At 39.4% G+C, this 27,894-nt stretch overlaps 1 protein-coding gene across 5 annotated transcripts; it reads left to right on the top strand.

Moving 5' to 3' along the window:
* Nucleotides 1–2,602: 2,602 nt before the first annotated feature.
* LOC121960081 (uncharacterized) lies at nt 2,603–14,103 on the top strand. Of its 5 annotated transcripts, none has more exons than XM_088071273.1 (13): nt 2,603–2,802; nt 2,916–3,034; nt 4,970–5,285; nt 5,390–5,472; nt 5,645–5,697; nt 5,897–5,936; nt 6,014–6,081; nt 6,182–6,277; nt 6,414–6,727; nt 11,577–11,761; nt 12,405–12,577; nt 13,018–13,233; nt 13,307–14,103. In XM_088071273.1, the coding sequence occupies exons 1-10, from the start codon at nt 2,643–2,645 to the stop codon at nt 11,717–11,719; spliced, it is 1,392 nt and encodes a 463-aa protein (XP_087927399.1). In that variant the 5' UTR covers nt 2,603–2,642; the 3' UTR covers nt 11,720–11,761; nt 12,405–12,577; nt 13,018–13,233; nt 13,307–14,103. The 5 variants fall into 5 exon arrangements, with proteins under 5 accessions (XP_087927399.1, XP_087927401.1, XP_087927397.1 ...); XM_088071275.1 differs by having other exon boundaries at nt 2,942–3,034; XM_088071271.1 differs by having other exon boundaries at nt 2,913–3,034; nt 13,307–14,101.
* The last annotated feature ends 13,791 nt before the right edge of the window (nt 14,104–27,894 follow it).

Raw genomic sequence — 27,894 nt, forward strand, 5'->3', positions numbered from 1 at the left:
GAAAATGCAATGATAAGCAAATTCATTTTGACCTATATATAATTAAATACAGTACAAAGACAAGACATTTAATGCTAAAACAGATAAAGTTTATATATATATATACACTCCTGAATTAGATGCCTGTACCACATGTCAAGGAAGTAGGTATCTAAGGCCATGTCCACACCGAGACGGAACCGATTTATTTCTTTTTTGTTTTAAAAAAAGTTTTCCGTAAACACCAAATCGTCACAAGAAATGTGTGTGTCCACTACACAAACATCACATAATGTCAGAAGATGGTCTTGAAGAGGAGTAAGGGACTTCAGAAGTAAAGAAAAGTCAGGTTGTTGGAGCATATGAGCAACAAGCTAATTTGGCGCAATACCTGGTTGAGCCAGCAGAGGTCACCGTTACTCTACTTACCAGCAGAGAAAGTGGCCAGAACAAAGTAAATATGGAAGGATTACACCCTCCACCAAGTCTTCAACTGACAGGTAATGTGGCTGAAATTCAAAATTCAGACAACATTTTGAATTATACCTGGCTGCAATTGGAGCTGATGAAAAGAGTGAAAAAATGAAAGCATCCGTGTTTCTGCAGGAAGCACTGAAGATTAACAATAACTTCACATTTGATGCTGAAGAAGACAAAATGAAGTTGAAAAAAATAATTGAGAGTTTGGAGGACTGACAGACTCATTAATAAAGGACAGGCTTGTGTGTGGGATTCCAGACAGTTATCATAGAGAGAGCCTGTTAAGAGAGCAGGATTTGGATATGCCAAAAGCATTAATGCTGTGCAGGGCAGCAGAGACAAACACAAGCAAAGGAACTGTTCAGTGAAACACGCGGTGTGGATAGTGTGAGAAAGGACACGCAGAAAACAATGAAAATGAAGAGTTACACTTCTGAGACAAAAAATGGAAAGAAAGACACGGAAAAGAAAGAAAAACTGAGAGTCATGGTAGAACATGTGGGTGATGTGGGACTCAGCATCCTCCCAAAAAATGCCCAGCATATGGTAAGTATGCAAAAAATGCAACAGAAACAGTCATTTCGCTTCGTGCTGTAAAACTCAAACAAACCAAAGTAAAGTACATGCACTGAATGAGTGAATCAGATGAATTGTATGTAGATTTGGTAACTAAGAATAAAACAGACAAAGAAGACTGGTTGATGAGACTGACAATTAATGACATTCATCCTGAACTGAAACTGGATACCGAACCTCAAGCTAAAGTGATATCAGAGACTGTATTCAAGAAAATCAGAACCAGACCTAAACTCCATGCAACAAATATGAAAGCTAGTGGATACTCTGGTGCAGAAATAGCAGTGAAAGGGAAATGCATTGTAAATGTGACAAAGAACAGACAGCATGCACTGGCATTCATAGTTGTGACCAAGCTAAACTAGGTTTATCTGCCTGTGTGAGACTGAACCTGGTACGCAGAGTGGTTGAAAGTGAAGAAGACACAGACTATTATATACTCATGACGGAATACAGTGACTTGTTTCAAGGACTTGGTTGTCTCCCTGGAGAACACACAATCAGAGTGGATAAAAATCCGATCCTTTGTTTTGACATAAAAAGAACAGAAAGCCCAGAGTCTGCATGGATCCACGAGATCTAAACATATTGTGACCAGAAGGGAAGGTAGGTAGGACTCAGTCTACCTAGAGTACCCAACCATTTATAAAATGCAGACTTGTTAAGAGAAAAATGACAGAGACATGGCTTAAAGTGCAAATAATTGAATGATTTATTTAACGGTTGTGGTTGTAAATTGCTGTTAAAAATGATATTAAGAGGTGCATAAAAAAGTCAAAGTTCAAGTTAAAATGTTACAAGGCTCCAAAATGGCAGATTAAAAAAAAGGTTAAAACAAATGCTGCGAGGGGCTTAAAACTATGCTGGCTCTGGGTAGTAATATAAAGTATAAAATGTAAAAAAAAAAAAATGTATGTGCGTGCACGAAGGCAGACCGTGAGGAGTTGGATCCCAAAAAAGAAAGAGCACAAAAGACACACACAAAAAAAGCTAAAACTAGTTTCACCACACGTGCTACCCTCAAATACACAACACAACACAAAACACCCTTACCCTAAAGTGACAAAGCACCACACCATGGGCCTGCTCAACACACAGTGCTGCTGGGAAAAATACAGTAAAAAAAAATAAACAAAAACGGCAGACACAGCACAGGAATAAAACCACAACCTTGGAGTGTAATGCAGTGGTTTTTACCTCACAAGCGCTAAAAACAGCAGAAATAAAAGAGCAGGATAAAATCAGCTGAACTATAGACATAAAAGAAAAATACTAAAACAGTAGCAGGCCACTCCTAATCAGACATCAGTCTGCTCTCCTCCTCAGCTATGCCACAAACAATAGTATTAAAATATGTGCCAGTTATTTAATTTAGAATTTACAGAGAATATTACGGTGGCCGGGAGGTGCTAACCAACATTACAAAATATGAGACAATTTAACATTTTGGAAAACAAATTAACAAAGCGTGAAACACATTTACAAGTGCCGAGACAAATTTACATTTCAGAAAACAAATTAGCAAATACAATCTACCGGAAAGGGAACGTCCCAAATACGGGGTTGACCCGGAAGTGATAGAGTGTTGATATTTTCAATGGACGGAGATGGACAGAGACCGAGTCATGTTTTGCCCGTTTTGTGGCAAACACATGAGCCAATTAACACGGTTTTGTTTTTCGTGTGGTCGGTCGTTAGAGTTTTTAAATGGCGCCGACCAGACGGAAGAACAGGGGACATCTCAACAGCCGGACAACGCTAAACAAAGTAAGTGCAGCATAACGCTAGCTATCTTAAGTCTGTGAATGAAAGTGAATAGTGCTATTGGTTAGCGGCTGCTAACTTTCTATTTTGAAACGGAACATTGTTTATTTAAGCAGAAAAACCTTGCTCATCATACAAACAGTTCCTGGAGTACAGAAGCTCAAAGTCCAAAGAGCGTCAGTCTTTTAACTATGGGCCGAATGGAAGAATGGCAAAGGACAGAAAACACGTCCAGGTAAGTTGCACTGACTGTCTTAGTACTTATCAGTACTCGACTAGCGTTATCTGACTCGAGATGACTCAGAAGTGGATCAGTATCATAGTTGACTCATCACACAGATTGAATCAAGTTAAAAAAAATATATATATATATATTATCTTTGTCGCATCTGAGTGTATAGACATGTTTGGCTCACTGTGAAACTGTGGTGGCACAAATTAGACCATGGAGGGACACCACTTTCTGCATAATTTATGGGAAACACTGATGTATATATGTACACTACCGTTCAAAAGTTTGGGGTCACCCGGACAATTTTGTGTTTTCCATGAAAAGTCACTTTTATTTACCACCATGAGTTATAAAATGAATAGAAAATATAGTCAAGACATTGACAAGGTTAGAAATAATGATTTGTATTTGAAATAATAATTTTTTCCTTTAAACTTTGCTTTCGTCAAATAATCCTCCATTTGCAGCAATTACAGCATTGCAGACCTTTGGCATTCTAGCTGTTAATTTGTTGAGGTAATCTGGAGAAATTTCACCCCACGCTTCTAGAAGCCCCTCCCACAAGTTGGATTGGCTGGATGGGCACTTCTTGCGTACCATACAGTCAAGCTGCTCCCACAACAGCTCAGTGGGGTTTAGATCAGGTGACTGCGCTGGCCTCTCCATTACAGATAGAATAGCAGCTGCCTGTTTCTTCTCTAAATAGTTCTTGCACAATTTGGAGGTGTGCTTTGGGTCATTGTCCTGTTGTAGGATGAAATTGGCTCCAATCAAGCACTGTCCATAGGGTATGGCATGGCGTTGCAAAATGGAGTGATAGCCTTCCTTATTCAAAATCCCTTTTACCCTGAACAAATCTCCCACCTTACCAGCACCAAAGCAACCCCAGACCATCACGTTACCCCCACCATGCTTGACAGATGGCGGCAGGCACTCTTCCAGCATCTTTTCAGTTGTTCTGCGTCTCACAAATATTCTTCTGTGTGATCCAAACACCTCAAACTTGATTAAATCCGTCCATAACATTTTTTCCAATCTTCCTTTGTCCAATGTCTGTGTTCTTTTGCCCATATTAATCTTTTTTCTTTTATTGGCCAGTCTCAGATATGGCTTTTTCTTTGCCATTCTGCCCTGAAGGCCAGCATCCCGGAGTCGCCTCTTCACTGTAGATGTTGACATTGGCGTTTTGCGGGTACTATTTAATGAAGCTGCCAGTTGAGGACCTGTGAGGCGTCTATTTCTCAAACTAGAGACTCTAATGTACTTATCTTCTTGCTCAGTTGTGCAGCGGGGCCTCCCACTTCTCTTTCTACTCTGGTTAGAGCCTGTTTGTGATGTTCTCTGAAGGGAGTAGTACACACCGTTGTAGGAAATCTTCAGTTTCTTGGCAATTTCTCGCATGGAATAGCCTTCATTTCTAAGAACAAGAATAGACTGTCGAGTTTCACATGAAAGTTCTCTTTTTCTGGCCATTTTGAGCGTTTAATCGACCCCACAAATGTGATGCTCCAGATACTCAACCTGCTCAAAGGAAGGTCAGTTTTATAGCTTCTCTAACCAGCTAAACTGTTTTCAGCTGTGCTAAGATGATTGCAGAAGGGTTTTCTAATCATCCATTAGCCTTCTGACGCAATGAGCAAACACATTGTACCATTAGAACACTGGAGTGATAGTTGCTGGAAATGGGCCTCGATACACCCATGTAGATATTGCACCAAAAACCAGACATTTGCAGCTAGAATAGTCATTTACCACATTAGCAATGTATAGAGTGTATTTCTGATTAGCTTAAAGTTATCTTCATTGAAAAAACAGTGCTTTTCTTTCAAAAATAAGGACATTTCTAAGTGACCCCAAACTTTTGAACGGTAGTGTATAATCTTTTATTTTACCTGTGCATAATACATGAAATTAATCTTATCTTTGTTATTTTACTAGATAAACATTGGATTGATGGTGCCAAATGGAACTGATGGAACTGCTCTGAAACCTCTAAGAGGGAAAACACTCCCGTTATTTGTAGACCCAGAAGTAGCAGCATCTGATATACTGAAACAAGCTGTCCAGAAAATGAGAACATTTAACAAGGACATGCAAGAAGGACCGTGCGTCCTTTTGTATCCAGACTGCTCAGAGGTGGTCCATGTGCCTGGGTCAGAAAAGCCATTCAAATTGGCAGAGTATAAAAAGGAACTAGGAAAGCCATATTCCAGGATCACCTTTTTCATCTGCCTAGAAACACACTTTCAAGGAGGTTAGTGGATCTCATGATTCAATATTTTCCACATATTTTAGATACTCTACTGTAGGATACATGTGCAGTATCCACATGATCTGTTGAATTTTCTGTTTTTACAGCAGTGGATGATACCTCAGACTCTGATTCTGAAATTGTCATTGCATCAAGGAGCACAGCTGAATTCAATCGAGCAGACACTGTGGTACATCAATTATTTATTTATTGTTTTAATACTTATTTATGTATCAATGTATTTATTGATTTATCTATGTCAATACAAACAACCTTTCACCAGTGATAAGTACTGTATGTAGTAAGGGAACAATTATGGAAGCTATTACAAATTGCTGATAAATTTATGCATTTCCTCTCAGGTTTTTGAACCACAAAACCAGAGTACTCCCAAACACAAATCTAAAGAAGAAAGGTAAGGACATTTTGGCATCTAGCCCTTGTCAGGGATAAATAAATGAATAACATATTTAATGAGACGGCTTTTCTAGTGCTAATCAACCAATAGGAATCTTGGCTGTATTCATTATAGTCTACATTATTTAATGACTATTGTAGGCCTGAAGGACAGTACTAATTAATTTAATAATTTTGTAATTTTTATCATGTTTCAGAGATGCACCAGGACATTCAGCAACAATTCAGCCTGGACAGGTAATAAGGCAGACTGCAGCAGCCTGATGTTTCTTACTTTCAGTGTTGTTGTTTTGACATTTTAATTTGTTTTTCAGATAGTAATATCTGATACTGATGATATGGATCCACCTGAAACAAATCCAGACAAGACTTCTTGCTACAGGTAAGCCAAAAATCAGTGACTCAAATAATTTTAATTTAACTCACGGGGAAGAAATTTGTTAGTAAGATGTTTTAACATGGAAGTTGTAATTTCCCAACAGTAAATACACAGACCTGTATGCACCAGGTGTGGAGGAAGAGGAGGAGGAGGAGGAGCTGGTTGCAGTCAATGTGGAGAATTTCCAACACACAGCAGTGTAAAATGAGCTTTTGACAGTGGCATTCTAGTGTTTTCATTGTGCAGTATTTCTGGCATTTAAATAATTTTTGTAAAAGTGGCAAATTGTGCACTGTCTGAAATATCTATTAATTAGATCACTTTTGTCATTACAGGGGAGAGATGAACATTACACTACCTGACATTGTGGCAAACTTTTCACTTCCTATTGATCACAAAAGAGTCAGCAGGTTCAACATCTCAAGGGCTAATGTTTGGGATGGAGCAGTCAGAGGTTTCAAGCGTACAACATATTCTGACAACTGTGACATGCTGGTCAGATTTACTGATGATGCTGGAGTTCCTGAGGAGGGAATTGACACAGGTGGTCCAAGACGAGAGTTTTTAACTCTGCTAATGAAACACCTGAAAGACCGGCCCATTTTTGATGGACCAGAAGGACATCGGTTCTTGGTCTACAATGCAAATGGTATGCATAGGGTTGGATGTGTACTATACTAATGTTTGGTTAATGATCATTAAACATATATTTACCATGGCATATGCTTTTTTCCGCAATATCTTAAAGTATATAGTGTTTGTTTTTGTTTTCAATTTTGCAATATGAATTCAGTCACAGCTGTTAGGGAGGATGAATACTACCTGGCAGGAAAGATGATCGCAGTGTCAGTTGTACATGGAGGTCCAGGACCCCATTTCCTGTCAGAAGATCTTGTACATTATCTTGCTGGTCAGCCTTCGTTCAAATCAACAGTTAATTTAATAATTGATGAAGAAATAGGGAAAGCTTTGCAAGAGGTGAGAACAGCATAAGGCTACAGTGTGGTAGGGCAGAGTTTTACATCCTGCAGTGTCTTAAGATAATGTTTACTTCCAGTATTGCATACACAGAATTGGCTTCATTTATTAGTTTTTTTTTGTTTGTTTTGTTTTTTTTTTTTAGATTTTCAAACTTCTATTTATTCAATTTTATGACAAAAGTATAAACAGTAAACAAAGAAAAACAGTCAAAAATTACAAAAATGCTACAAGACTGGTTTATGTAAAATATACTTGTGCAGCATCAATAGCACACTGAAGTAATATATTTCACTTGTACCACAGCTCATATTGTGTAGTAAACAGTTAGTATGTGAGTGAAGAATATTATTCCTTTTCAATTAGAGAAAAAGGGAAGACAGGCAGAAAAAAGCAAAGCAAAACAAAACAAAAAGTGACAAATATCCATCATGTTATGTATTTAAGTCCAAATTATAGTCCACTCCCAAAAGTTCCAGTGGCTTCCTCCACTTCTGCAGGAAAATATGAGTCCTTTTGTTAATACAGTGTTCAGGTTTTACTAGTATCACGACTTCGGAGATCAGTGATTTCCACAGACGAATGGAAGGGGGGTCTTCTCCAACCCATTTTACCATTATGGCTTTCCTCGCTAGCATTAAAAGTGACTGAATCACGTCCTCGTTTTCTTTCAGAAAACCAAGACCAGGGGCCTTCCCTAGCAGACATAGAAGTGGGTTTACTGGCACCTGTTGACTTATTGCTATACCAATACTTGAGCAAACTGCCTTCCAAAACAACTGAATTTTTTCGCATTCCCACAAACAGTGTAACCTAGTACCTACATGAGACTTACATTTGGGGCAGTTTTCTGAAGTTCCTGCGTTATACTTACTGTAGATATATGGAGATATGTATATATTGTGTACAATATTATACTGTAACTCTTTATATCTGTTGCAGATTGAAATCCTGGAAGGTAATCGTAAAATGTCCTCCCATACATCATTATCTATTACACATTTGAGCGAGGTACCCCAGGATGTTTTTAACCATGAAAGTTTACCCAAGTTCAGACTCTGCATCTCAGAGTAAAATTTAGATATGAAGTGTTTTTGCTGCTTATATTTAAGAAAAAAATCTATCTAATGAGTGTGAATCGCTTGAGATTTCCCATGAATTGCTCTTCTTATACACAAAGTGTCTGACCTGTAGATATTTATAGAAGTCTTTATTTGATATATGATACTGACCTTGTAGTGACTCAAATGATCTAAATCTGCCATTCTCAAAGAGATTGACAACTCTTACAATACCTGCCTTCCGCCAGACTGTAAAATCTGATCCTCTTTGTTGTGGTGAGAGTTCTGGGTTATCTGTCAAAGTTGTTATAAGATGAAGAGGGTGAGTGCTCTTAAATATTTTCCTAAGCTTTCTCCAGGCCCACAACACATTAGTCATTAAGGGGTTATTTGTAACTTTGTGTGGTAGTTCCTTCAGACCCCTGTCCAGCATGTTCACTGGAGAGAAAGGTCTGCAAACAGCCAACTCTATTTCAAACCAAGGGAAATCTAAACATTCATTCACCCATGTGGAAATAATCCTGGCTTGCAAAGATAGTATATAATACTCTATGTTTGGAAGGCCCCACCCACCTTGTTCCTTGGGGAGCTGTAGTGTTGTTAATTTAATCTTAGGTTTCCTGCCGTTCCAAATAAAATCTGACATTGCTTTGTTGATTATTTTAATATCGTGGGGATTTAGATTCACAAAGAGCATAGACGAGGTATATAATATTTTAGGAAGTACTGTCATCTTGATCAAATTAATTCTACCGAGAAATGATATAGGTAAACTCTTCCATCTTGTTAACATTTCTTTGAGACTTTTAACCAAAGAATTTATATTTGCTGTATATAACTGGTTGATTTGAGGAGTGACTTTAATTCCTAAGTAATTGAACCCAGATGGAGCCCAGCGAAAGGGCTGAATATAGACTGGTGCAGTTCTTATGCTGTTGTTCAAAATCATTATTTCTGATTTGTCAAAATTTACTTTATACCCAGATATTGAGCTGAATTCTTTAATACATTTAGTTAGAGCTTCTAATGATTTATGAGGATTTGTTAATGTCACAAGAATATCATCTGCGTACAATAAAATTTTATGTTGTTTTGTGCCAATTGTTACTCCTTGAATATCTGGGTTTTGCCTGATGGCTAACGCTAATGGCTCTATAGCCAGCGCAAACAAAATAGGAGACAGTGGGCTTCCTTGAGCTGTACCTCTTTTCACTTTAAATGGAGCGGACAGGAGGCCATTTGTCAGAACTGAAGCTGTCGGTTCTTTATATAACAGTCTAATCCAGTTCAGGAAACTATGCCCAAAACCGAATCTCTTCAGAATTTCAAACAAATATTGCCACTCAATTCTATCGAACGCCTTTTCAGCGTCCATAGAAACAATAGCACCAGGCGTCTTGTAAAAATTAAGGTGATGGATAATATGGAAAAGGCGTCTTGTATTGTGATAAGAATTTCGACCCTTAATAAATCCCATCTGATCTGCCTCTACAATTGAGATCACCACTTTCTCTAGCCTAAGAACAAGTATCTTAGATAGAATTTTGTTATCAACATTCAGGAGGCTAATGGGTCTGTAGGATGAACAAAGTTCTGGATTCCTGTTTTTCTTTGCAATTAAGGTTATATTGGCCCTATACATAGAATCAGGGAGTCTAGAGTCCTCAACTGATTTATTGAAAACCCTTAGCAGAAGGTTGTTAATCTTCCCCTTCATTGTTTTAAAAAATTCAACTGGGAAGCCGTCTTCCCCAGGACATTTCCCTGATTGAAGTGTGGAGATAGCTTGATCTATTTCTAATATGGAGATAGGGGATTCCAATAAGTTTGACTGATCCTCAGACAATCGTGGAATATGTAGGCTGTCCAAAAGCCCACCTGCTCTAAGATTCTCTATATCAATCTCTGAGCTGTACAGAGATGGCATAGAATCTTTTAAAACTGTCATTAATTTGACTATTATTAATCTGTCTTTGATTGTTTTCATCCAGTACAGCTGCAATATAGGATTTAATGGGGGCATTCCTTACCAGCCGAGAAAGCAGACGATTTGGTTTGTTAGCTAATTCGAAAAATTTCTGTTTAGTGAATAAAATGTCTATTTCTGCCTTCCTCTTAATCATGTCATATAGTGCTGTTCTGGCTGATTTAAGTTCAATAAGAGTTGCATCTGATTTTGTTCTATAGAATGTTTCCTCTAATTGCTTTATTTTATTTTCTATTTCAAGTTGTTTGGCAGCTCGCTCTTTTTTCCGCTGGCTTGCAAATGATATAATCATACCCCTCATATAAGCTTTGTAAGTATCCCACACTATTCTTGGATCAGCTCCGTTGTTGTCATTTGTTTCTAAAAATACATCAGTATGATCAGTCAGGTATTTCACGAATTTATCGTCTGTTAGCAAAGTTGTATTCATTCTCCAGGAGAATGAGCGGTCATTGGGTCTCAGAGGTTGCATTCCCATAATTACCGGAGCATGGTCCGAGAGGGCAATATGTCCAATATCTGCATATTCAACTAAGTGTAACAGACATCGAGAGACAAAAATATAATCAATGCGTGAAGCTGAATGATGGGGTTGAGAATGAAAAGTATATTGTTTTGAAATTGGATTGTAATGTCTCCAGATGTCTAAAAGATGAAATTCTTTGTTAATATTTAAAACAGCCTTGGCATTCTTGGACATACTTGTTTGAGGGGGAAGTCTGTCCATGACTGGGCATAAGGCACAGTTAAAGTCACCCCCAATTATCATGTTTGGACAATCCATATCAGCTAATTGACTAAATAAAGATGCATAAAATGATTCATCCTGGGTATTAGGAGCGTAAACATTGCCTAAAAGAATATTTTCACCATGTAGTATCCCTTTAACCAGGACATACCTACCTTCAGTATCTTTAAAAGAGGCTGTGGCAGTAAATGGAAGGTTTTTATGCAAAAGAATTATCACACCTCTTCTACTTGTTGAATGTGATGAGAAAAAAATTTGACCAACCCACTCCCTATGATATTTTTTGTGCTCCTCATCATTTAAATGCGTCTCCTGAAGAAAGGCTATTTGAATCTTGTCTCTTTAAGAAGGTGACCCGGATATGCAGAGCACTATGTCACACACAGACACACTGTATTCATTCTATTCTGCCTTTAACAGTCATACCTGGAGCTGTCACCATACGTTTACCCACATAGTCCGACGATTACTTTGATGCAGTCATTTTGTGAACGTAGTCGTTGATTTCCTTGGTGGTGGAGAATGAGGAGCTGGTGCCATAGGGATGAAAGATTTTAATGACAGCAGGGTACAGAAAAGAGTACCTTATTCCAGCTTCTCTCAGTTGTTTTCGGGCATTTGCAGACTCCATCCTCTTTCTCACAACCTCCATGGAGAAATCCTGGTAGAATGAGACATTGCTGCCCTCGATGTTTAGTGCGCCTCTGTTTCTGGTTGCTTGTAGGGTTTTCTGCTTGTCGGTGTAATCGTGCAGCCTTACCAGGATGGCTCTTGGTCCCTCTCTACCAGCGAGTCTTGTCGGCGCCCCCCGCGCATTTGCAAGGTAAGATGCACGTCAGAAGAAGAAGTGGCGGGTGGATGATGTGACAGCAGGTGCCGTGCAGTGTTCAGCGCGGACAAATGCGCAAGGTAAGATGATTATTACAGGAACACATCACCCAAATTCATCAGTAATCATAACTAGATTATTATACTGTTGCTCCGGTGCTTTTTGGTACGTGCAGGGGCGAGAACCTGCACGCATTTGTCCGCGCTGAACACCGCACGGCACCTGCTGTCACATCATCCACCCGCCACTTCTTCTTCTGACGTTCATTCAATAAAGTTAAAAAAAAAACAAACAAAAAAACAAAGTTCGTTTTCTCGAGATAACGAGATAATATCTCAGGAAAACAAACTCCGTTTTCTCGAGATAACGAGATAATATCTTGTTATAACGAGATAATATCTCGTTATATCGAGAAAACGGCTTGTAAAAAAAAAAAAAAAAACACGTCCGCTTAGGGCTTCCGTACGAACCAAATGTGCACCCGACAAAGTTTCCCACTGGTAGAAAATTAGTTAAAAAATAAATTTTTTTGCAAAACAGCCGGGAGCTGGCACCTTCACGTCTACTCGGGTCTGTGCATCACGTGATCCCCCCATTTATTAGTTTTAATAGGGTAGGGTTACACCATGCTATGTATGTCACTGAATAAAAAAAGGCAAGAATGTACAGCACATACAGTTATTTGCTAGAGTGTTTATACCCCCCCCTTTTTGTATCTTTCAGATTGAGAATGCTGCTTCATTGGATGCTCAACAGGAGTGCATCATGAGACACAGCACAATGTTACAGACAGCAGGTTGTCTGAGACATCTGTCTGCTTTGGAAGAAAAGAAAGAAATCGTGGCTGACTACCTCCGATGGTATATTATCGACCGCAACTCATCTGTAATTGGCAGGTAACATCATATTTATAATGATGTGGCTTCTTTTTCATGTGTTTATGTAATAATCTTTTGTTTGAAATGCCTCATGGCATGTCCTTCTCTTATCAGTTAGTCCCTGTGACAGAATTTGTGCCTTAGTGTATTAAAACTGATAGCCTTTGTGATGTATGTCTGTCCATTCCCTGCCTTGTGCCAGTCTATAACTACCCATGCCACCCTACCCTCTCTGTCATTCCTCTGTGTGATTGTGTAGTTTTTAACACTTACCATAGTCATGTGCAAGGCAAAAGAATTTAAGAGTGATGTTCAACACAAAACCATTTTCCCCAAACGTAGACGTGTTTAGGCGGATTGTAATTGTAGGGAAGAGAATATTCAATAGTTTTCTTTAGATAATTTAAATACAGTTGGCACTACACAGCAGTGAAACAGTGTTTGTGTTCACTTTGTAGATTTAAAGATGGTCTTTCAGCCCTGCAGTTTTTGACTGCACTACAGCAACACCCTACTTTGCTGGCCCCTGTCCTGTGCCACTCTGAAAAGCAACTCACTGGCTTTGAACTTGAGAGACTTTTCATACCTGACCTCAGTCCTTCAGGGAGTAACAGGAGACTTAAAAAAAAGTCAAGCTTTGGTCTACTGAGCAGACTATCTCCTTGATTGTGAAGGTTTGTAAGGTATTTTTGTAACTAGTTGGAAAACCACATTACCATGGTGTATCTAAACATTTTTTCCTTGCAGAAGGCCAGGCTGCTGTGTCTGTGGAGGATGTTTTGATGTTTGCAACTGGGCTGACATCACTTCCCCCTTCTGGCTTGGAACCATTGCCACGGATAGAGTTCCTGGATGACTCTCCATTCCCAATGGCAAATACATGTTCAAACTTGTTGAAATTACCACTCCTCGACTCATACAGTGTGTTTAAGTCACAAATGGACTTTGGAATTCAAAACAGTCCAGGATTTGGCTGTTTGTAAGCCATACGAGTAGATGACCTCTAGAGCCCAGACTCTGTCTCTGTTGTTAAAGGTGCACCTAAATGTGCAGTTGCTGTTGTTGGGTTTTTATAGTGTAAAGATATGTGAGCATGTTTTTTTTGTCAGTTTCTCAGCATTTTGACAATTATTTTAGCTCCAAACTGTGTTAGCTCAAACTGTGGTCTGTTTATGAATCGCTGTTTTTTTGATCAAATAAGACAAACAGTATTTCTCGAGATTCTGTTTTCTATAATACAAAAAATGTAATGTAATAAATAAACATTTCTCATTACATTACTTTGTTTTTTATTCAATTATTTCCCATTTAAAATAATGACGCTTTTGGTGACAGATTCAGACACTTTATGTTCCACCATTACATAGAACCTCCCTTTTTTATCAATTTTAATTCATAGCTGAGCAATTTCTTTCAGTTTCAGATAAAGTTCAGTTGCAGACTGCCAGTACTCTGGCTTCTGTAAGTGATTGTGCTCCATGGCAAAGTCCAAGTACTCCTGCATGTTTGGGTCCCCACATGGAGCTCTTGACAGGTGAGCCTCAGGAAAGGCATCCAGTTCAGCCTGTTCAGTTTTAAAGCCACAGTCTCTGGAGCCAAATCTGTGTTAAACAGAAGACATAATTGCATTTAATTAAAATAAAGATAAAAGTAAAACAAATACAAATATTTATCTGCTGCCAAATGTATTACCTGTGTGGTAAGTAGTAGAGTTCATTGGGCACTCTTCCTGGACATGATGCTGTTCTGGAGGGGCGAATCCTGTGAGTGTTCCACAGTCTCACACACTCATCCAAGTCCCTCTGAATAACATCACCAAAACAGTATCTTAACAGACACTGATGGTCGTGACTCCCGTTGAAGTATCCAGCGTCTCTAAGGTCTGCAAATAGTTCCATCCAGAACTGACACCTATAGAAATTGATATGAAAATAATAGTGCTGTCAATCAATTAAAAAATTCAATCAGATTAATCACAGTTTTAGGCTGTGATTAATTGTGATTAATCACATTTTTAAGATACTACAAATTCATGCAAACTAGTTATTTCACTAAAAAGTTATTGAATTCATTTATCATTTACTGCATGTAAAAGTGATTATTACTGAAAAAAAGTGTCAATTTTATTATAAATGTGCACATACACAGCTAGCCTACATTATTTTTGTGTACCTGCTGTATTTGAACACACCATGATGACTGTTTTGTTTACCATCGCCTAATACCATTTTTCCGAGCCGACCTTGAACACATCATAATGTAACCTTATGGCACCTCGTTTAGTTTGCTAATTAGCTTTTATCCTGCAGAATTCAACAGAAATTTCAACATCGGATTACTATTTTTTTAACAAACAGGACATGCTACAATGTTTGAGTGCACTTAAAGAGGCTGCTTCGACTAAAAGGCTTGCTCTGTAGCTGCAGCAGCCAGAGGTGACAGTTATTTAATCCAACAAATATTATTATTACTATCATTATTATTATTATTATTATTATTATTTCTAAGCATATATGCATGTTTGAAGAATGAAATCAATGGTTAAATATAATTAAATAACTTTATGAAGGCCCTTACCTTCCCTTTCTGAATATGGACCACCAGGACTCAATCCTCTGGTTGTTTGTGGATGAGCCGTACATGTGGCTGGATGCTCCAGAGTAGTAGTCATTGTGGTAGTAAGGTGCACTGAATTGCAGCCATGGTCCCGTTCTCTGTGCCACAATCAGTCCTCAGTCTCATGGGGATGACAGCAAGGTGTTGCACACATGACAGGAAATAGTGAGCGATCACTGATGGGTCATTATTTGTTGGTCCACATGCAAGCCACAGTACTTTACATGAAAATCCATCGATGCACCCTGAAAGGGCCAAACCGAATGGCTTGAGTTTATCATAACCATCCGCGTGCCACATATAGTTCGGTCCCATGGAGTGGTAGGTTCTTCTTATAAACCTTCAGCGTGCTCTCCACTTGTAAAAGTGTTTCGCATCTTGTTAATTTGTTTTCTGAAATGTAAATTTGTTTCGGGAATTGTAAATGTGTTATGGTAATGTAATGTTGTTTTATGATATGTAAAAATGTTTTCCAAAATGTAATTTTGTCTCACAGTTTGTAATTTTGTTTTCTGAAATGTAAATTTGTTTCGGGAATTGTAAATGTGTTATGGTAATGTAATGTTGTTTTATGATATGTAAAAATGTTTTCCAAAATGTAATTTTGTCTCACAGTTTGTAATGTTGGTTTGCACTTCCCGGCCACCGTAGAATATGGTTAAAAGCCTACCTCTACAGGGGAAATACCACTCACATCACAGCAACCACGGATGCTCAGTTATCTGCGACCTTGTGTTTAAAAATAACAGATTAAGTTTAAAAACAATTAAAAGACCAATAAAACAGGGGAGGGGGATAACCCAACCAAACGTACCTTAAAATCGCCAAGATAAAACCCGCTGATCGTGCCGAATGCAATGATTGTGACGCTCCGCAGATGAAGTTTTTTTTTCTGTACTGGCATCCACAGTGCTTTTAAGTATGCCCCAGATGTTCCGGCAATTGGTAAGGAGGGTTTGTCCCTCCTACGTTTTCCCTTATAAGGTAAAAAAAAAAAAAGAAACAGAGCAGCCAGGCCGCAGGTGACCCGGCAGCTAAAAGTCATAAGGTTGCCCCTGGTAAATAAAAAAAAAAAACTCTGCCTGCCGCTACAAGAACAATAAAAAGAGAACCTACAAATGAAGAAATAATTTCAGTTTGCAAATGCACTTCAGTCAGCTTGATACATCATCAGGATTCTGGCAACTGAAGCTGGATGAAGCAAGTTCCAAACTGTCTACATTCAATACCCCTTTTGGTAGGTACAGATTTCTCCGCTTACCATTTGGCATAGCTTCTGCCCCTGAGGTGCACAAAACAATCCACATGATCTATGAGCACCTGGATGGTGTAGACATGTCAGTGGATGACATCATTATATGGGGAAGCACAAAAGCTGAACATGATAAGGGACTGAAAAATGTACTGGAAGCAACACGAAAAGCCAATCTGAAACAAACAAAGAGAAATGCCAACTCAATGTGCGAGAACTGACATTTGTTGGAGACATCCTGATCAGTGAAGGTATCCGACCAGATCCTAGGAAGGTGTCTGCAATAAAAAACATGCCAAGACCACAGAGCAAGAAGGATATACAAAGGTTTAACGGAATGATAAACTACATGGGAAAGTTTACATGAAACCTTTCAGAGAGGATGGCACCTCTAGGACAGTTAACTGAGAAAAGGACTGAGTGGGGGTGGAATCATGAACATGAAAAGTCATGGAATGACCTAAAGACAGTGCTTACAAAAGAACCAGTTCTGAGGTTTTATGACCCGGTAAGACCCCTACAGATCTCATCAGATGCGTCACAGAATGGGTTAGAAGCAGTTATTCTGCAAAAGTATGATGACTGGCAACCTATCTATCTCGTATGCATCGCGCTCTATGGCAGACGCAGAGACCCGATATGCTCAAATAGAAAAAGAGCTGCTTAGCATCACGTGTGCCTGTGAACGTTTCACAGATGAAGTTTAGAGAATAAAAGAAGAACAAAAAGCAAAGCAAAAGTTGTATTATGATAGAGAAACACAGATACTACCTGAACTTCACACTGGGGACCAAGTGAGAATCAAAGACAAAACTGACACATGGAAAAAGAAAGCAACCATTCTGAGAAGCTGAAGAGATTTGATATGCAAGTAATGTTTAATTTATTGTTATACCGGAAAACAAATGAGTTTAAAAGAACAATGTATTAGTGTTACTCATAAAAGTTTGAAACACTTATTTTAAAAAAGGGAAGATGTAATGATATGAGCAAAAGGTGTTTTGCTTCCCTTATGTGTTGCCGTAGTAGTTAGAGCATGTGCAGTTTTTCGGAGCTGAATGAATACCAACAGCAATATCTGTAATGTGAGTGAATGAAGTTATGTTATAAAGTACCTCTCTTCAAGTACAAACGGTGTCATTAATGAAGAACCCACTACACAAACATCACAATGCGTATGGGTTGTAAACACGGAAACGCAGGGGTTGCATCTTCAGATTTGTTCACACTGGGACCCGGTTCCAAAAATTAGCGTATGCTGATTCCCAAAACACTGGTTCCCTGTGAACAGAATGTCCATACGATAAAAAGCTTTTGCGGATACACCTTAACCCGTCTCCTTATGGACATGGCCGAAGAAACTAGATGATTGTTGGTGAGGGACGGTAGGAGGAAGGCTGTCTAATTACACATCAGGGCCCATATTCACAAAGCTTCTCTGTAAAAAGAGTTGCTCCTACAGTAAAGAAATCCTAAGAAAATTCTTAGAATTATGAAGTTTTCTAAGAAACATCATAAATTTAAGACTGGATCCTGATAACACAGGTCTTTACAAAGCATCTAAGTCCTTAACTCATTGAATGCCATTGATGTATATATATACGTCATTCAAAAGCCAACGCTTGAGTGCCATTGACATAAATATACGTCAAAGTGTGTTTCTAGCGGCTGGCACAAGGGGGCGCTCTCATGCTCCCTGTGTGTAATTGATCTGAGAGTGATCTGTACATCGGCGATTCGAAACTACAGCAACGAAGCTACAACAATTAAATATAGGCATAAAATGTCCCCCAAAAAACGGAGGCCAGTTTCGCCAGCGGGCGCTGGAAGAAACTCTCATGGATCCTCCCCCCATGCTCTTGGCTGATCTGGCTCTTCTCAGCGTGGTGTAGCAGTGGCTCTACTCCAAGCTCCTCCCAGATGAGCTCTTACCCTTATCTCTTAGGGAGAGTCCAGCCACCCTATGGAGGAAGCTCATTTCGGCCGCTTTTACCCACGATCTTGTTCTTTCTGTCACTTTGCATATTTATTTTACAACAATAACATTTGTAATACAATTTTCAGATGTCTTTTATGTCACTGAAGGCAAAATTCTAGCATTCAAATCCCTGTTTTGCTTGACAGACTCACTTTCACAAAAATGCATTTTTCTCAGCTTTCTAGAAAAAAAGTGGTCTTTTTGATGAAACTAGCAACTTCAGACAAATCAAGAATGGAACAAGGTGCAAACAAACGTTTTTTTCCATGACGAAAATGAGAGTTTCTTCTTTCATTTGAGCTATTCAGTGTTTTCAGAGTCTTTGTACAAAATATTCTGTGGATCTTGAAAGATGACTCAAAATGGCCAGAAAAGCTGGCACAAGCCACTTTCCATTATATAATAGGGCTGGCACTCAATGAGTTTAGAGAGCTCCTAAGGTGAAAACCTGGGAGGAGCAATTTTAAGAGACTTAAGAGTTTCTTAAGCAGAGGAAAAAAAGCAGAAAGACAAAGGGGTCAGAACACTGGATGACAGTGGAATCATGAAATGCTGCAGATTAGATAGTGCTAGGAGAATGTATGTTGTCAATCTCATCAGAGATGCACTCACATCTCCACCAAAAGATATGGAGATATAATTCCAGAAATAAAGTGATCACAACATTAAAATATTTGGCAACTACAAAAATCACACAAAAAGTCCTTTCACAGTCACATATTGTGACGCAGTTCACTAAATTTCACTAAGGTGAAGGCTCTTTTCAGGGCAAAAAAAGATGCCTTTCAGTCAGGGGACAAGGAGGCATACATCATAACCATAGCACAACTGAGAGCTGGCATCAGGGAGGCTAAGACACATCAGCAGAGACTGGAGAGAGACCTCAACAGCAACAGCACTAAAGATATGTGGCAGGTGATTTAAAATGTCAAAGGCTACAAAAGCAGGAGCATCCCCATCATATGTGAGGCCACACTGCTGGATGAGCTGAACACATTATACGCTTGCTGTGACCTTCTCAATAAGGACTCAACTGTGAAGTCTACTCCGCCTCCAGAGGACCGACCACTCTCAGTGAGAAAAGTCCTACTGAGAGTAAATTTAAACAAGTCCGCCGGCCCTGACTACATTCCTGGACGTACTAAAAACATGTGCTGATCAGTTTGTTAATGTTACAACTGACATTTTTAACATCTCACTCTCACAAGAGACTGTTCCCTCCTACCACAAGACAGCCATCATCGTTCCTGTACCCAAAAAGTCTGCTGTGTCTAGTCTTAATGACTACCGCCCTGTGGCTCTTACCCCAATCCTGATGAAGTGCTCTGAGAAACTCGTTCTCCAGCACCTCACAGACAATGTCCCTGCCAGCTTGGACCCTCACCAGTATGTTTTCAGAACCAACAGATCCACAGAGGACGCCATATCTACTGCTCTTCACTCAGTCTTCACTCACCTGGAACAACAGCTACATCAGGATGATGTTTGTTGACACTCCTTCAGTACAACACTCTGCAATTGGAAACTGGACCTGGACCAATGAGAATCTCTCTATCGTACAGCTCATGCAAGTCTCTTATATAGGTGCAGGCATCGATAAATTTGTCAGTAAACAACTTTTCACCTGTTGTGATCAATCACAAGACCCCACAAATATGTCCTTATTTGGAAGGAGCCTCATTCCATGTTACTTTTAACCTGGGGCCGGTATTTAGTACGCGTGGCTTCAAGGTCTAACCGTCCCTAGACCTTTGACCTCGTTGCCTAACCAAAATAGGAACCTAAAGAAACAAAGCATAATACACCACATATTCCCCCCTTCGAGACTCCACAGAGTCTCGGAAAAGAGAAAGGTAACATATTCACATAACATTCCCTTAACAATATTAGAAATTGGTGGAGTGTGAGAGCGAAAAACCTGCCTGGCAGCTTTCTTTACAATTTGCCCATCAAACAATCTAGACAGGAAAATTCTCTCACGGTCCCTCTGCCTCAGGCGACCACATATAGTACTCCAGGCCAAATTACTCGCCTTTCCTAAAATTGTGTAAGATCAACATATGAGCAAATACATATGGAAACCTCAGAAACAAATCAAAACAACGTCCAAAGTCAGGCTGGTCGACCCATCGTACCATCCAGTGGACCTTTCCCTGCCTACCATCAACTTCCCTGCGCATCGAGAAATTAAAAAAACACTTGAGGTCCCAGTGCATTTACATCATAACAGAGAACATTATTTCCAAAACATTTCCTTTTTATCAGTATCACCAATTTCAACAAAACACAATTGGGTATTGTAACTCTTGACTTCTGATGTGGTAGATCAACGTCAGGATGTCGTATTCTGTCCTTGTTCGGGGCCTTCCATCCTTTTTACTGTCCATTTTGAGTATCTGAGTCCATTTAGAAAGTAGGGATTCCTGAATAACCATTAACCCCCATGTTGATCTCCTAGATACTGTTCTAGGAAGAAAGAACACATCAGCCAGTATTTTGCAAAATGTTAATGCAGAAACACACAAATGTAAATGTTAATTTCACCAATCTTTCCATTTCCCCCTTTAACCATAGCAACTCCCATTTAGAGTCTCAACTGCACAAGTGTAGATGACTCCACTATTACTAAGACAGTGTATCAAAATCTTATCCAAGATAAACCAAAAGAAATCACTTAATTTGAGAGGTATCAGTAAAATATTATAAGATAACAGAATAATATTGAAAATAAACGTCCAGACTTCATGTAAGCAAATGTTCAAAATGGATATTTCTCAACCGCTTCAACTTCACTCTTCGTGACGTTTAGGCTTAACTCTTTTCCAAACTGGTCTTGGGCTCCTTTGTCTACCTGTGATTTCAGATTGTTCTTGAGTATCATCACAGCGGCCTCTGTGATCTCCGATTCACAGTCAACTGCAGTGGATCCTGCTGTTACTGAAACATGTTGAAAGTCCATGCTATTACATTGCTCTCCCTGTCCATCATCTGACTTGTTTCCTGCGGCATTGTCAAAAACATGCGTAACCTCATCATTTTGACTCTAAGGGAATGACCTTTCCTCCCTCTGTACTTTTACACAGTGTGATAAATTATATAAAGTCGGAGACCCTTTAATCTGGACCACGGTTCCAGTACTGCGAACAACTTCAAATGGTCCTTCACAGCGTTCGTTATACCACTTTCTTCTAAATATCTTTACAAACACCTTATCTCCTGGTTGCACTGTGTTTCTCTTTTGCTCACCAAGGTTCTCCTGCACCTCTTCCTGTCTCTGCTTGTCGGAAACATATGTGGATATCTTTTTATGAAGAGTTGCCATATATGTTACATATGCTCGCTTTTCATCTTCCAAAAGGGCCAAACTTGGTCCCTTTCCACTTGTTTGCAAACAAGGAGTTGGCATCCTCAGGCCACCGTCAAAATCTGTCCACAACAACTAACATATATCTTTTCCCTTCTACTGGTTTGATCAACAAAATCAACTACCAATTCTCGCATAGGACCTCTTGGAGTCGGAAGGTAACCAGAGGGAACCCATTATACCTCTCCAAACATTATTTTTCAGACAAATGGTAGCCTAACTTAGTAGCTTGCAATTTCTTTGGTGCCCAGACATGACAGGACACTGCTCAAGGAGGCTTTCATGGTTAGTTAGCAGAACATCTTTGCTCATGGTTGTGTTTGGCTTGGGGATTTCCCTCTTCTCTTTTTTTTTTTCTTCGGTGAAACAGCACGCACTAGACGCTAAATACCAGTTGTTACATGGGGACGTGACTGAACAGATACGACACAGACTTGCCGTTATGAGTTCTATGGATGGCTTCTGCAAGGATCATGGAGATGTTGATCACCTAGATTTTGAACAATGCCTCATCTTCTCTTCCTGAGGAGTTGTATCGATAACCAAGACAGCTTCAAAGCAGGCATTACTAATGAACCAAAAAGACCTTTCCCAATCCATCTGCTCCTATAACTGCTTTTGCAGCCTCGTCAGCAGCTTTATCTCCCTGTGAGACCTTGGCAGATGACCTTCGTGTTCTTACTGATGCAGAGGTTTTGTCTTGTTCCTGTATAGCAGTGTCTGACTCCACTCTGTTGCCAAAGCAGCCTGGCAAACAACCTACTGTGAGACATCCTTGGTCCTTTACCAATGATACCAGAGGCTGAGACCACAGACACTCTGGAACCTGTTTCAACATTTCCTCTCTCATTGGGTCTGAGTCCAACTTCGCACTGAAAATTGACTCGAGTGTCATCTGCACCATTTGTGATCGTCTCTGTCCTTGAGCTGAAATCGTGATCTTTATGAACTGCTGATCCTCAGAGTCACTACCTCCATTCTCACTCTCAGTTGTGCTGTCCTTTCCTGGATCCATTTTCCTCAGTGTCTTGGTTCCTCTTTTTTCTCTGCTTTAGCCAGTATCCGTCTCACTGCAGAGTCATACCCTCCAAAAACCTCATCCGAATCACTTCAACTATGATCTTTTACTATCTTCTTTTTAGACCTTTATCCACAATGACCTTTCAGAAGTACCTTCTTCTTTTTAGTTTTGGAGCTGGGGTACATTTCTATGGTTGTTTTAGCCTTTCCCATCTCTATGATTCGCTCATTCTCATCTATAATATGAGCAGCTGGGAATAAACATCAGTACACTGTACCTCCTTAAAATACCAAACTCTATTTCTCTTTCTCTTTACGTTTTTGTCCCTTTTTCCCTTTCTTTTTGGCCCACATTGTATGTGGCCACAAGTTCCTGCATTGTTTTCTGGGTTAAGGGTCCCTTCCACTGGCCAAGGCTGATCAATGTCAGGCTTACTCCATTTTTCCAAAATTTTCTGCAATACCTTTAACAAAAGGATTATTCTTCTGTACTACCTCAACAGGAGAAATCGCCTTCTTAATTTTAGTATCCATTCTTGACATTACAACAATTCCCTTATACTGTTGTATTTTAGATCAAAACAAACTAATTAAGAATTATCTAAAAGGGCACTGTATTATCTCAACTATTCAAAAGCTGAATAAATTCGCCAACCTCAGAAGAAACCAGAGATTTATCGATACAGGCAAGGACACCGCACTAAGCCCTCATATAATATTGCTTTAACACTCCTTGTCAAATTTCAAATAATTTACAATCCTGTATAGAAATAAAGACTCAATAAGTCAACTCCACTAATTGGATAAATGCTTCAGTTGGTCAGTCCGCTGCCAAGTTTCTCTTCTATATAACTGCAACATATAATAATTTATGTATAAATGAACAGACACGTGTACTCTATTTACCCCAGACTCGTATCACAATAGATCAAAACAAACACTAGGAGCCTATATGAAAAGCAAGCTAAACATGTATCCCTAATATCATGTATCACTAATATCAGTATTTATATACCAAATCTATAACTATGTGTGTGCGCATATATGTAAATGCAGGAATTTGTGTAAAGAGTTTGCAGATAAAATTACACTGGCCTTGGTCAAACTGGATGTCGACTCTAGACACTGTCATCAGCAGACCCCAGCCTGTGTAAAGCAAGGTCAGAGGTCTTCTCGTCTGCTGTTTGGGGGATCCAATTTCAGATGCACTCCATCTTCTCAGGTTTTTCCCCAGTTCTCATACACCATGGTTAAGAAAAAGAGAACAAAACAACAGTCCAGTATCTTATGTTCTAAGGAATTCAGTGTAATTTACACACATTATCTACCATTACAAGAGCCAACTTAATTTGCCACAACGAGTTTTGTATTTATTTATTTATTTATTTTTCCCAAAGGTCTTTCCTAAACTACAATTTCTAACTGACACAAATTTATTATAATCAATCATTTTACTCTCCTGCTACGTCCTAATTTTAAGTTCAAATTTTGGCTTTTAGGTTTAGTTAAAACTAACTCAAATATCTTTAGATATTATTATTTAACTATTTCTTAAACAGAAATACGATCATCTATTTTCTCTGTCTCTGTATCTCACATGAAGAGAGGGGAGGGGGACACCCTCGCTGCTCCTCTCATCTGGGAAAACAAACTCCTTGGTCTTCTGCGAGGGACTCTACCCCCCTGCTTCACCTCTAAAATTAGCAGGAGCTTCCAGTATGCACTGACCATCAGAGTGAACATCTAACTCAGCTATCATACATGACTCAGGGCTAAACCAACCTCACATGGAAATCAGAATCCAATTTCCCATACTAATAAACTCCATGAAAAGATTTTCTTTCCCTCTTTATACTTTCCCTTCTTGAGTTTTTTGTTCGTGCTTGTGTAAACACAAAGTCCTCACTGATCTTCTCCACTAAGCCGAGGCTCATATGATTTATCAAATATGTAGAAAGTCCCTTTTGAGGCTTATATATTTTATCAAATCTACCAATGTCCCCTTAAAAAGGGCTCATATATTTTATCCATTAACTTATAAAGTCCTCTTATCAAGACAAGGGCTCATGTAATTTTTAACACTGAAGGGACAAACGTCTCTCCTTATAAGTTACTAGATCTCCTCTATTCAACCTCCATATATATCTATATATATCTATTTAATATAAACTCTACTTTCTATATATCAATTACACATACTCACGGATATCCCCCAACCTTCTACACACAACCAAACCTCATACACACACCCCCGGGTAGAGACACAAACACAGACCAACCGTCTATCAGACAGAGACCCCACTGACAACATTTCCAAAGACACGAACAACACTGAATCTTAGACTTTTAAAGTCAAAACTTATTCCTAACTCAGTTCTCTCACTTGTTTCTTTTATCTTATTTTTCCAAAAAACTTCTCACTTAGAGCAAGCTTCTCAAAAACAACTCATCAGTTAACAAGTTTCCTCATAATGCGTGCACGCTTTTTACTCTTAGGCTCCTTCAGCCCCTTTTTCATCTTATCTTACTCAAACTTCAACTTCTATTTTCTCTTTTATTACTTCTATTTTTCACTCATCTTTACTTTTATTCCTATATCTCTTTTCTCTTTACTCTTTTACCTCTTTTATCTTATCTTTACTTCATCTTTCCAATTTTAGCCTGGCGCCAGGTCTTCTATTTTAACTATTTTTTAAACCTTTACTCCAATTCGACTATTCCTCAAAGTCAACTATCACGCAGTCACTAATTTACACGTCTTACCGTTAAGAGTCGTGGGCCCTGACTTCATTAATCTTGCATGGTTATTTAGCTCACAAACGTAATAATTCCACTTATTCTTCACTTTAGCTTTAATTTTTAATCTACTTCTTCTCTTGTTTATTCTTCTTCTCTATTACTTGATTCTATTTCTATTCTCTTTTTCCTTATTTCTTTTTATTTCTCTTTACTATATTTCTTTTATCTCTTATTTCTTCTATTTATACCTATATCCCCCTTTTTTGCAACACTTATGATGCAAAAACAAAATTTAGACACGGAAGCCACTTCAAGATCAACACATCATAGTACTCCTGCACAAAGACTCTTTACAGTGTGACCCAGCAACAAAAGTCCCTCAGCCTCAACGAACAAACCAACGTGTTAATTTGTGAGGAAATACTCACCCTATCAGTCGACTTGATATGGGAGCAAGTGCATTGAAGCTGTTGGCAATGCTGCAGGACACAACAGATCCTGTTCGTGACGCCAAATCTGTCGTTTCTTAAGTAGCAATGATGTGTGGAAGATGAAGAAACTTCCACGGACACTGACTTGGTTGCATAATAATCAATTTATTACAACAAAGTTCAGCATCTACCAGACACCATGGTCTGCCTGGGAGAGGATTCAGGACCAATGCGAATCTCTCTATCGTACAGCTCATGCAAGTCTCTTATATAGGTACAGGCATCGATAAATTTGTCAGTAAACAACTTTTCACCTGTTGTGATCAATCACAAGACCCCACAAATATGTCCTTATTTGGAAGGAGCCTCATTCCATGTTACTTTTAACCTGGGGCCGGTATTTTGTACGCGTGGCTTCAAGGTCTAACCGTCCCTAGACCTTTGACCTCGTTGCCTAACCAAAATAGGAACCTAAAGAAACAAAGCATAATACACCACACTGTATACCCATGACTGCACTCCTAGACATCAGGAGAACTCTGTTGTAAAGTATGTGGACAACACCACCATCATTGGCCATATTCCAAAAAATTCCGAGAGGAAATCAACAGTCTTGCAGAGTAGTGCACAGAGAACAACATACTGCCTCACGTCAGTAAAACCAAGGATTGTTGATTTTAGGAAGAAGGAGGCAAAGACACACATCCCTGTCTACATCAGTGGAGCTGAGGTGGAGCAGGTGAACAGCTATAGGTTCTTTGGAATTACTATCACTGAGAAACTATCTTGGTCATCATACATCACCATCCAGGTTAAAAAAGTACAGAAAAGAATACTTCCTCCGGAAACTTGGGAAGGCTAAATTCCAGAGCAAGATCCTGGTTAACTGCTACGGAGGAGCAATAGAAAGCATACTGACTGGAAACTTCACAAACTGGCATGGTTGGTGCACGGCCCAGGACTGGAGGGTAGAAGGTAGAAGAAGGTAGATTTATTGGTCATTTTTTAACCAAAGTTTAAAAAATGAAATTACATTTATCCTTGATCCTGCTACACCTTTAGAGTTGAAGGTTGAGTTGATTAAAATCAGCAGCTACTATGAAAATTCAAACCGGTTGCTTGGTAATGTTGCTGCTGGTGGCATCGTTAAATATCTGCAGTGCATTTTTTGAACTTGCATCAGAGTCCCAGGTCCCTATGGCTCCCAACTAGGTCTGCCCATCCAATGCAACAGCTGGATTCAGGATGTCAGGTGTCAACCATGTCTCTGTGAAGACATGCGCAGAGCAGTCCCAGATCTCCCTTTGCTGAGTAAGCCAAAATCACATCCCATCCACTTCATTCTCATTCATTCTGCAATCAGACACTAGACAGAAGAAGGCTTGGTAGAGCAACAGCTCCCGCTCCGAGTCAGGCCAGCCTCACCGTGGTACTGTCTCTCCTCTCTCTTTTCGTCCGGCACTTTCAGTTTCGTTTCTCCCCTCCGGTCCAACTTGTTGGCGTATGCTGTCGGTGGGGACCCTTATGTGGTCTGTTGCGTCGTGCTTTAGCAGATGGGGCCATGGTGTTGAAAAACTGTTGCTGAATGAGCCTTAATGGCATCTCATCCACTTTTTCCTCCTGCGAGCGGATTTTAAGGCTTGGAAGAGGAACAGCTCTCGGTCCAAGTCAAGTCAGCCTAGTCCTGATACCGACTCTCCTCCCAGCTCCTCCTCATCTCTACAGCGGGTGGTTATAACTGCCCATCTACAGAGCATCAGTGACCTTGGTGAAGTGAGGTGTCTGCACAGAACCCAAAGAATACTGAAAGACAGCAGCCACCCCAGCCACAGTCTGTTCATCCTACTGCCATCTGGAAAAAGATACAGAAGTATCTGCTGCCGTAGCACCAGACTTCAGAGCAGCTTCTTTTCCCATGCTGTGAGACTCCTAAAC

This window comes from Plectropomus leopardus, chromosome 20 (assembly GCF_026936395.1).
Source record: "Plectropomus leopardus strain MGB_pleo_1.0 chromosome 20, ASM2693639v1, whole genome shotgun sequence".
Taxonomy (NCBI): Eukaryota; Metazoa; Chordata; class Actinopteri; order Perciformes; family Serranidae; genus Plectropomus; species Plectropomus leopardus.